Source organism: Lepidochelys kempii, chromosome 3 (assembly GCF_965140265.1).
Source record: "Lepidochelys kempii isolate rLepKem1 chromosome 3, rLepKem1.hap2, whole genome shotgun sequence".
Taxonomy (NCBI): Eukaryota; Metazoa; Chordata; order Testudines; family Cheloniidae; genus Lepidochelys; species Lepidochelys kempii.
In genome coordinates, this window is record NC_133258.1 from 158,409,458 (window position 1) to 158,421,377 (window position 11,920).

The 11,920-nt window shown below is 46.2% G+C and overlaps 1 protein-coding gene across 1 annotated transcript in view; it reads right to left on the reverse strand.

The window, feature by feature from the left end:
* Positions 1 to 11,920, reverse strand: part of DNAH14 (dynein axonemal heavy chain 14) — a 454,489-nt gene that overhangs the window by 37,428 nt on the left and 405,141 nt on the right. Inside the window, 1 exon segment of the mRNA XM_073336702.1 lies at positions 4,104 to 4,301. Coding sequence (XP_073192803.1) covers positions 4,104 to 4,301 — 198 coding nt within the window.

Here is an 11,920-nt window from a genome sequence, read left to right on the forward strand (position 1 = left end):
GGAGGAGTGGTAGATACGCTGGAGGGGAGGGATAGGATACAGAAGCACCTAGACAAATTGGAGGATTGGGCCAAAAGAAATCTGATGAGGTTCAATAAGGATAAGTGCAGGGTCCTGCACTTAGGACGGAAGAACCCAATGCACAGCTACAGACTAGGGACCGAATGGCTAGGCAGCAGTTCTGCGGAAAAGGACCTAGGGGTGACAGTGGACGAGAAGCTGGATATGAGTCAGCAGTGTGCCCTTGTTGCCAAGAAGGCCAATGGCATTTTGGGATGTATAAGTAGGGGCATAGCGAGCAGATCGAGGGACGTGATTGTTCCCCTCTATTCGACATTGGTGAGGCCTCATCTGGAGTACTGTGTCCAGTTTTGGGCCCCACACTACAAGAAGGATGTGGATAAATTGGAGAGAGTCCAGCGAAGGGCAACAAAAATGATTAGGGGTCTGGAACACATGAGTTATGAGGAGAGGCTGAGGGAGCTGGGATTGTTTAGCCTGCAGAAGAGAAGAATGAGGGGGGATTTGATAGCTGCTTTCAACTACCTGAAAGGGGGTTCCAAAGAGGATGGCTCTAGACTGTTCTCAATGGTAGCAGATGACAGAACGAGGAGTAATGGTCTCAAGTTGCAGTGGGGGAGGTTTAGATTGGATATTAGGAAAAACTTTTTCACTAAGAGGGTGGTGAAACACTGGAATGCGTTACCTAGGGAGGTGGTAGAATCCCCTTCCTTAGAGGTTTTTAAGGTCAGGCTTGACAAAGCCCTGGCTGGGATGATTTAACTGGGAATTGGTCCTGCTTCGAGCAGGGGGTTGGACTAGATGACCTTCTGGGGTCCCTTCCAACCCTGATATTCTATGATTCTATGATTCTAAGTCATTGTTGCTTCACATTCATGCATTCTTTATTAATTCATCACAGAAATAGGGGGATAACTGCCAAGGTAGCCCGGGAGGGTTGGTAGAGGAGGGAAGGAAAAGGCCACACAGCACTTTAAAAGTTTAAAACTTTAAAACTTATTGAATGCCAGCCTTCTGTTGCTTGGGCAATCCTGTGGGGTGGAGTGACTGGGTGGCCGGAGGCCCCCGAACCGCTTTATTGGGCGTCTCGGTGTGGAGGCTATGGAACTTGGGGAGGAGGGTGGTTGGTTACACAGGGGCTGTAGCGGTGGTCTGTGCTCTTGCTGCCTTTCCTGCAGCTCAACCGTATGCTGGAGCATATCAGTTTGATCCTCCGGCAGCCTCAACATTGAATCCTGCCTCCTCTCATCACGCTGCTGCCACCTTTCAGCTTCAGCCCTCTCTTCAGCCCACCACTTACTGTCTTCAGCCCGCCACCTCTCCTCCCGGTCATTTTGTGCTTTCCTGCATTCTGACATTGTCTGCCTCCACGCATTCGTCTGTGCTCTGTCAATGTGGGAGGACAGCATGAGCTCAGAGAACATTTCATCACGAGTGTGTTTTTTTCGCCTTCTAATCTTCGCTAGCCTCTGGGAAGGAGAAGATCCTGTGATCCTTGAAACACATGCAGCTGCTGGAGAAAAAAAAGGGACAGTGGTATTTAAAAAGACACATTTTATAGAAGAAGGGGTACACTCTTTCACGGTAAACCTTGCTGTTAACATTACCTACATAGCACATGTGCTTTCGTTCCAAGGTCGCATTTTGCCTCCTCCAACCACGTGGCTAAACCTTCCCCCCTTCCTCCTCCCCGTGGCTAACAGTGGTGAACATTTCTGTTCAGCCACAGGCAAACAGCCCAGCAGGAACGGCCACCTCTGAATGTCCCCGTAAGAAAAGCACCCTATTTCAAACAGGTGACCATGAATGATATCACTCTCCTGAGGATAACACAGAGAGATAAAGAACGGATGTTGTTTGAACGCCAGCAAACATACACTGCAATGCTTTGCTCTGCAATGATTTCTGACTATGTGCTATTGGCCTGGAGTGGTAAAGTGTCCTACCATGGCGGATGGAATAAGGCTGCCCTCCCCAGAAACCTTTTGCAAAGGCTTTGGAAGTACATCCAGGAGAGCTTTATGGAGATGTCCCTGGAGGATTTCCGCTCCATCCCCAGACACGTTAACAGACTTTTCCAGTAGCTGTACTGGCTGTGAATGCCAGGGCAAATTAATCATTAAACATGCTTGCTTTTCAACCATGAATACTATTTTAAAAGGTACACTCACCAGAGGTCCCTTCTCCACTTGGCGGGTCCGGGAGGCAGCCTTGGGTGGGTTCGGGGAGTACTGGCTCCAGGTCCAGGGTGAGAAACAGTTTCTGGATGTTGGGAAAACTGGTTTCTCCACTTGCTTGCTGTGAGCTATCTACAACCTCCTCCTCATCATCTTCCTCATCCCCAAAACCTGCTTCCATGTTGCCTCCATCTCCATTGAAGGAGTCAAACAACACGGCTGGGGTAGTGGTGGCTGAACCCCCTAAAATGGCATGCAGCTCATCATAGAAGTGGCATGTTTGGGGCTCTGACCCAGAGCGGCCGTTTGCCTCTCTGGTTTTCTGGTAGGCTTGCCGTAGATCCTTAAGTTTCACGCGGCACTGCTTCGCATCCCTGTTATGGTCTCTGTCCTTCATGCCCTCGGAGATTTTGACAAATGTTTTGGCATTTCGTAAACTGGAACGGAGTGCTGATAGCAGATTCCTCTCCCCATACAGTAATCAGATCCCGTACCTCACGTTCAGTCCATGCTGGAGCTCTTTTGTGATTCTGGGACTCCATCATGGAGCTTGACATGCTGGCCAAACAGGAAATGAAATTCAAAAGTTCGCGGGCCTTTTCCTGTCTACCTGGCCAGTGCATCTGAATTGAGAGTGCTGTCCAGAGTGGTCACAATGGAGCACTCTGCGATAGCTCCCGGAGGCCAATACCGTCTAATTGCATCCACAGTACCCCAAATTCGACCCGGCAAGGCCGATTTCAGCGCTAATCCCCTTGTCAGGGGTGGAATAAGGAAATCGATTTTAAGAGCCCTTTAAGTAAAAAAAAGGGCTTTGTTGTGTGGATGGGTACAGGGTTAAATCGATTTAACGCTGCTAAATTCGACCTCAATTCCTAGTGTAGACCAGGACTATGACACAACAGATAGTTCCATTTAGCTCTTGGCAGCTAAGGAACTGAGATGGTCAAGGGGATGCACTCCCTTATGTCAATGGAGCCGATGATATCCTAGCACAAAAGCGCTCCTGCATTCCATAATCGACGTAACTCTTCTCTATCATTCTGCAGATCGATGCTAGAGGTGCTAGATCTCCTAAATGGGAATTCACAGAAGCCCTTGAAGAATCAATTTTTTTTCTCAAAAATGCTACATTGGTTTTGCTATAAACAGGCTTTAGTTTAATTTCTACTCACAATAAATTCCCATGCTCCTCAGGGGTAACTTGTTTCCGAGTAAATGCCTGTATCCCTGCTTAGCTAGAGGATCTTAAAAGGATCAAATGCCATTTCATATCCCAGTACATATATCTGACTATAATTATAAGACATTATAATGTATTTTAAAGTGTGATTGTAATCTCACTACCACACTGTGCCATTTTTCAATACCCCTTTGTAGTTAAACATCACATCACATGATTTTTTTTAAAAATGTGGGGGGTCATTTTGTTATTGGTACCACAGCAAAGCAGGACCCAGGAGCTAACAGTGTGCAAATAAATCCTTCTGTTGCTCATTTCCAGAAGTTTGCCACTAAGTCAGTCACATGCAAACGCATAAAATGACAGTGGTGCATTTTGACCATAGAGATGCACCTTGAGCTCTTATTTTATTTACAAAAATTCATACAAGTATGGTAATCAAAGTGTGCCACTGTAATTCAGATCAATGCAACTAAGTATACTGTATTTCACCAACCATTTCCAAAAAACACATACAGGTGCATGTATACAATTTTAATCTGAATGATGAGAGCCTTCTGTGCCATAGTAAAGTTTAACAATTAATTGCTGTTCAAAATTTAGATTTGGAAACCCATATTCTGAAGTTCAGTAATTTATAAGGCTGAAAATATTTGATGCAGTATAAAGCTACAACTTATTACAACACTTGAGAATAGTGAGAGATAAAATATTTTTCCTACCCCATCACTAGAGTAAGCGAAACCCTCCTGCAATACAACAGGGTTATAGAAATTGTTCAGAATGCTGAGCAAGCAACGACGGTCCCAGTGGTCAGTCACACGACCTCCATAGACTACCTCTCCAGTCAGATAACACATTGCTTGCCAAGGAATCTCTTCTTTGTTTGCCAGAAGCATCCCCAAGATCTGTATGGAAACCTTTGGAGGAAAAGATTGAAGTTAAGCATTAGTACTGTTACTTTAACTTGACTCTTGTTAAAGAGAGTGGTCACTTTGGATGGGCTATTACCAGCAGGAGAGTGAGTTTGTGTGTGGGGGGGGGGCGGAGGGTGAGAAAACCTGGATTTGTGCTGGAAATGGCCCAACTTGATGATCACTTTAGATAAGCTATTACCAGCAGGAGAGTGGGGTGGGAGGAGGTATTGTTTCATGGTCTCTGTGTATATAATGTCTTCTGCAGTTTCCACGGTATGCATCCGATGAAGTGAGCTGTAGCTCACGAAAGCTCATGCTCAAATAAATTGGTTAGTCTCTAAGGTGCCACAAGTACTCCTTTTCTTCCTGTGGTTATGTTATCATCATCAGAACCTCATGATATAGGTGAATCCTTCAAGAACACCCTCCTAGCTGCATACTAACTATAAAAACAGATTAAAATAAAATATTGGTGCGCCAATAGGTGTATTTGCACTTTCTGTGCCTCAGATCAGAGATTTTAGGTAGCAGTGTCCATTTGACTCTGCTTTCTCCTCGTCTTATGCCCTGCATCAGGGCTATATAGCGCTTTGCAGGCAAACCATCCTCAGTTCCTTCTCTATCACAGAGCTTATTGGTAAGAACTCCAAGCAAGCAGGAGGAGGGCAGGTAGTGGAGCACCCACAGGGACATACATCTTGAAGAACCACAGTTACTGCACAAGGTGAGTAAACTTATCTTCTTCGAGTCCCTACAGGTGCTCCACTGCAGGTGACTCCGCAGCAGTGCCCCAATGGAGGGGTGGGGCTTAGGAATTGAGTCTAGAATTGAGGATAAGACAGTGGACCAAATATGGCATTGGACATTGATTCTGCATGACGTTCAGCAAATGTATGAGCAGATGTCCAAGTCAGTGCTCTGCACATTTCTGTGACTGGAATGTTTTTGAGGAAGTCTGTGGAAGTGGAGAGAGATCTCATGGAGTGCATTCATCCCCTAGGAGGAGGCTGAATGTTGTGAGAATGATAGCAATAGGTAATGCAGTCCGATATCCATCTAGACAGTCTTTGTTTACCAATTGAGGATCTCTTAGCTCTGTCTGCAATGGAGAGAAATAGTATGGGAGCTTTCCTGAAGGACTTAGTGCTATCGAAATAGAAGGCTAGTGGTCTCCTGACATCATGTGTGTAATGTCGCCTCCCTTTTGTCCCAGTGTGGTTTATATGAAAGTCTGAAGGTATTTTTGGTAGGAACTTGGGGTACGGTCATAGTGTAACCTTGTCTCTGAAAAAGATTATAAACGGGGGGGAGGGGAGGTTATGCCATTCGAGCCCCTATCTCTACCACTCTCCGAGCGGAAGTAATGGATACTAGGAATGTGGTTTTCATGAAGAGAGCTGATGGGCATGGGTTCAAAGGGAGGCTTTGTAAGGCACCTGAGGACAAGGTTGAGATCCCATACCGATGTAGGTAATTTGATTTGTGGGAAGAGGTTACTCATTCCCTTGAGAATTCTTCTTGTGAAAGGATCAGCAAAACCAGAACAACCCTCTATCTTATGATGGAAGACAGTGATGGCTGCAAGATGCACCTTTATGGAGTTTGCAGATAATCCTGACATCTTTAGTTCTAGGATGTAATCTCACACAAGTGGTAGTGGAGAGGATGTAGAAGTACTGCGTCTCAAGTCACCAGAGTTAGAATCTCTTCCACCTTTGAACATACATGTGAAAGTAGTTTGCTTCCTGAGATGTAACAGTATCACCTTTATATACTCCGAACAGATCATTTCCAAGCTTTGGAACTAGCAAAGGGCCATGCCTTGAGCTGGAGATTGGGGTGGTGTACCTAGCTAGTGTCCTGAGAGAGGAAATGAGGAACAGGCTGGAGAGTGATTGGTTGGCACATCGCCAGTTGAGTAGGTATGGAAATCTTTATCACTATAATTCTGTTGATTTTCTGATTCCACAATCTAAGCAGCAGAATGATGTGACACTCAAGAACTTGAATTAAGTGACTTACATGTATGCTCCATGTATTGTGGGGAACTCATCCTGAATGTTGCAGATACTGTGATCATGGGGGTCAATATGCCACAGTTGAGGATCTTATGGGTGACACACATTCACCCAACTTGGAGGATACCAAGGAAAGTAATTAGGAGTTAAATCTTTACATTCATAAGGCTAGTTTGTATTGCCTTTACTGTTATTGTTTTTTTGTTGCTGACTTGCTCTATTCTTCAGTGAAGGCCTCCTGCTGAAGTCTAAAGAGGAATCGGATGATGGCAATCCTTTTATTGATGGGATAAGAAATGGTTACTCACCCTGTGCAGTAACTGTCCTTCGAGATGTGTGTCCCTATGGGTACTCCACTCTAGGTGATTACTGAGCAGTACGCTCTAAGGTGGAGGGGGCTTCTGAGTTGAATCCAGTACAGCAGAAAGTACAATCGAGCTGAATATCGTGTCACAGTGGAGTCATGGGTGATTGCATAGTGTTCAGAGAACGTACACACAGAAGCCCAAGTGGCAGCTTTACATATTTTGATGATTGGTACGTTATTAAGGAAGGCCGTGGAGGAGGCGACGAACCTTGTTGAATAGGTGTATATGAGTGAGGGCGGCTCAGTGTTATGAGATGGGTAGCAGGAGTTAACGCAGTGTGAAATCCATTTGGAAGGTCTTTGGCTAGAAAGTGCCAACCCCTTTGATCTGTCTGCTATCAAGATGAATAACTTTTCGGTCTTTCTGAAGGGTTTTGTTCTGTCTAGACAAAAGGCCAGAGCTCTTCTGACATCCAGGGTATGCAGTACTGCATCCTGGGGGTTCAGATGCAGTATGAAGTAGAAGACGGGCAAGTGAATTGTCTGACTGAGGTGGCATGCAGAAGAGATCTTAGGTAAAAATTTGGTGTGAGGTCGAAGCGTGACCTTGTCCTTAAAAAACAATGCGAAAAGGGGATATGCCATCAGGGCCTTTAGCTCACCAAACCATCATGCCAACGTGATGGCTATCAGAAATGGTGTCTTTGTCAACAGATGGAGTAGTGAACAAGAAGCCAGAGGTTCAAAAGGAAGTCTTGTGAGGCATTTAAGGACCAGATTGAGGTCCCATATTGGAGATGGATGTTGGACTACTGGGTAGAGGTTTCCAAGCCCTTTTAGGAACCATCCTGTGGTTAGGAGGCTAAAGATAGAACAGCCCTGAATGGGGGTGTGTGAAAGGCTGTGATGGCTACCAGGTGGACTCTTATTGAACTAATCAATAAACCGGAAGTTTTTAGGGCTAAGGTATAATCTAGTATATCTGGAAGTGATGCAATCATTGGTGAATGCTGTCTATGGCCACACCAACTGGCAAAATGTGTCCATTTCTGACAATACATGTAGCAAGTAGATTGTTTCCTAGGGTGTAGTAGCACTCTTTTTACTTGCTGAACAGGTGATCTCTACCCCAGTGAGCCCTCTCTTAATCATGTTTGAGAGGAAACATCTTGAAATTGGGGTGAAGAATTCTCCCGCGGTCTTAGGAGAGGAGGTGGGGAGTGTTGTGAAGAATGATTAGACAGCAAACAGCCAGCTGTAGGAAGTAAGGAAACCACATTTGCCTGGGCTAGGTGGGGGTTATTAGGATGACTTGGCCCTATTCTTTTTTTGTTTTGAGCAATGTCTTTCCTATTAGAGGAGTTGGAGGGAACATATACAGTAGGGTTGATGACCACTGAAGCTGAAAAGCATCCCTTAAGGATTCGGAACCCAATCCGCTCCTCGAGCATACGTGGGTGCATTTCTTGTTTGCTTCTGTGGTGAACAGATCTATCTGGAGAGTGCCCCACTGGTGGAATATGGGATGTAATATGTTGGGATTTATTTCCCATTCATGGTCTTGGAAGAAGTGTCTGCTGAGTGCATCCACAGTAATATTCTGGATTCCTGCTAGACAGGCTGTTGTGATAGTAATACGGTTTTGTATGCACCAATTCCAAACTCTGACTGCCTTGGTGCAAAGGGATGGGGAACTTGCTCCCCCCTGGAGGTCAATGTAAAACGTGCATGATATATTTTCCATCATGATTTTTATGTGCTTGCCTTTGATTAGCAGTAGGAATCAGAGACCGGTGCATCTTACTGCCCTGAGTTCCAGGAGATTGATATGTAGCATCATCTCCTTGCTTTGGATCATGTGAGTTTCTAGATGTGCTCCCCAGCCTAACAGAGAGGTATCCATTGTTAAAAGACCATTGGGGAAGGATTTGTGAATGGAACTCCTGTGCACACATTGTGATGGTTCTTCCACCAATTGAGAGATTGTTTCACAAAGGCAGGTATGGAAAGGAGCATATGTAGACTGTGTCTAGGGAGCAAGTAAATGGTTCTGAGTCATCCTTGGAAGCAGTGCATTCAAAGTCTGGTGTACTGAAGTTGGTGGCTGACATGTAATTCAGTAATTGAATGTAGTTCCTGACCATGGGTTGTGGACTGAGTTGAATCATGTTTGCTACATTGGTGAGGGCTACGAACCTGTGTTGAGAAAGGTAGGCTCTTGCCATCACTGAATTGTGCCTCTATGAATTTTGGGCTCTGTTCCAGGGTCAATGTTGATTTTTGTATATTCAGTTGTAGACCCAATTAGAGGAAGAGGCCTTTCTTGTGGAGTTGGGCTGCTACCACTGATATGATCTTTGAAAAGACCATTGGGGCAGATAATAGGCTGAAGGGGAGCACTCATTTTTTAAAGTAATCCTGGCCAATAACAAAGAGGAGGAACCATTTGTGGGATGAATGGCTAGATGCATAGTGATGTGGAAATATGCACTGTTGCTAGCAGTCTTTGTGCCTTCAATTTGTAATTTCTAAGTTTAACAAAGGCACACTCACGTCTCGCAAGCACCCCATGGCCAAGTGCACACTCACTTTCTCTCTTTGGTGGGTCTTCAGTGACTCAGTCCTGTGGCCAAATCATACACAGTCTGTCTACAGGGGCCTTTTCAGTGCCCTCTGTAATGCCTCTCTCAGTTTGTCCCTGCTCTGGAATAGAGAGGTGCCTCAGGGCTCCTTCCCTGAAGGCAATGTGTTTGCCCTCTCAGGGCCTTTCTGGCCCCAGGTCTTCAGCTGGGCCACTACAGTTCAGTTTCCCCTCTGAGGTGCCTCTAAGTCCAGGCCACTTCCCTCAGTGACTAATGGGGGGTTGGGAGGACCGAGGTGCCCGCCCACTAGTCCAGGTCCCAGCTCAGGGACCCTGTAAATAGCAGCTGTTGCTGTGTCCCTTTATATAAGTTGCGCTGCTGCTCTAATTCCCTGGGCCACTTCCCTGTGGCATCTTCACCCTTACTTCAGGGCCTTGTCTTGATGGAATCCCTGCAAGCAGCCTAAGGCTCCTTCTCGCTCTTCCCGGTTCTGGCAGAACTACCTCATGTGTGCAGCTCCCTCAGCCAGCCACACACCATCCATGCCCCCTCCAGCTCTACCAAGGAACTGAATTTGTACTGGCCCTGCAGCTCTTCTTATACTAGTGTGCTGGGCCCTGATTAGCTGCTTCCCACACAGCTGCTCTAGGCAGGTTGGAGGACCTCTCTACTGCCCTTTTCTGGGGTGGGGTGTGACAGGGTCACAAAGCCTGCAGCAGGGGGCCTCAGAGCCTAGTCCACCCCATCACACTAAGCCAACAGTGTCTTGAAGTTTGAGGGCTGAAAACCAATCCCCTTGCTCTAGTGAAGGAATTATCACTGCAAACATCACTATTTTGAATTTCCGCACCTTCACATAGATGTTGAGTAGTCTCATATCTAGGATGAGTATCCAACCTCCACTCTTTTTTGATACCAGGAAGTACCTTGAATAAACCCCCTTCCCTCTGTGCTGCATGGGGACTGATTCTAGAGCTCCCAAACATAAGATAGTGTCTATTTCTTGGTGAAGCATGCTCTCATTAAAGACGTCCCTGAAGAGGGATGGAGAAGGGGGAAGTGAAGTTAAGTGTATTGAATAATCTGTGGAAAAGATCTCCAAGACCCACTTGTCTGTAGTGATTAACTCCCAGGCTCACTTAAAGTCCTGAAGGTGTTTGCCAAAGGAAGGAAGGCTCGTGAACTGGTGCAGCAGGAGAGGATGTGGATGGTAGTTCACACTCTCAACAGACATGCCAAAATTGCTGTTTGGAAGTGGATGGGTGTGAGGCAGAAGGCTGAGAAGTGGATAGTTTCCTTCTCTGAAACCTCTGCCTTCTTAGGCGTGGTTCATATCATAGGCGCTGACTCTGTAGGTGCTCTGGGGCAGGAGCACCCATGGGGAAAAAATGGTGAGTGCAGAGCATCCACCGGCAGCTCCCCTATCAGCTCCCCCCCACCAAGGGCCCCATGGTCATATCAGCGCCTTCCCCTCCCTCCTTTCCCACACCTCCCACCCACCACAATCAGCTGTTTTGCGACGTGCAGGCAGGAGGCTGGGAGGGAGGGGGAGTAGGCGGGACAGGGGTGGAGTGGGGGTTGAGTGGGGGAAGAGGCAGGGCAGGGGTGAAGCAGGAAGAGGAGGAACTTGCGTGGGGCCTTTAGGGAAGGGTGGAGTGGGGGTAGGGCCTGGGGTTGAGCACCCCCCAACATTTAGAAAAGTCGGCACCTGTGGTTCATTTGCCCTCTGAGGGGGGACGAATTGGATTGGGCGGGATCTTTGTGCTGTCTGAGACTTGCCGAGTTTTCTCTTGTATGAAGGGGTATAAATGCCAAGAGAATGCAAAGTCACTCTGGAATCCTTCAATATTCACAGAGGCTCATCCATCAAATCTGTGAACCATTTAGAACCATTGAAAGGAAGGTTCTTGACCATGGTTTGAACCTCCTTAGGGAAACCAGAGAGCTGGAGCCAGGAGGCTCTTCTCATTACCACTGCTGTGGCAACTGAAAGAGTGGTGGCATCAGCAGCATCAAGGGAGGCTTGCAACATTGTTCTAGCCAATAGTCAGGCCTCTGCCACAATCACTTAAAACTGCTCCCTGTGTTCTGCTAATAGGTGGTTGACAAAGGAGGTGAGTTTGGTAAAGCAGATGTGGTAATATTTTGCCATCAAGGCCTAATAATTGGCAATTCTGAACTGAAGAGAGGCTGAGGAGTAAGCCTTTCTTCCTAATAGATCCAGGCACTTGTGATCTTTATCATGTGGTGCTGATTTAGCATGGTGCTGCCCACCACATTCCTTCACCACATCTACTATCAGGGAGTTAAGTGAGAGGTGGGAAAATAAAAACTCTGAGTCCTTTGCTGAGATGTAATACTTCCTGTCTGCTCTTTTACATGTAGGGGGAATGGAAGCTAGTGTTTGCCAAACAATCTTTGCTAGATCTAAAAGAGCCTCATTAACAGGTAAGTCTATAAGGGCCTCTGGAGGTGGAGGATATCAAGCTGCTTATGATGAGGCCCCATAACTTCCATTTAGTTTGGACTAATTCAGTCTCCCTTTTGTAATGTTTCCTATCAACATTTGTTATTATCTGTTACTGTGACATCTTTTGAACGTTCACATACTTTTTACAGTTGAGCCCACAATTAGGGTAAATTGGTAGGTTCAATTATCACCATAGAGCTCAGCGCTGTTGTATCTAAACTAAAAACCTACTGCCTGAGGAGAAT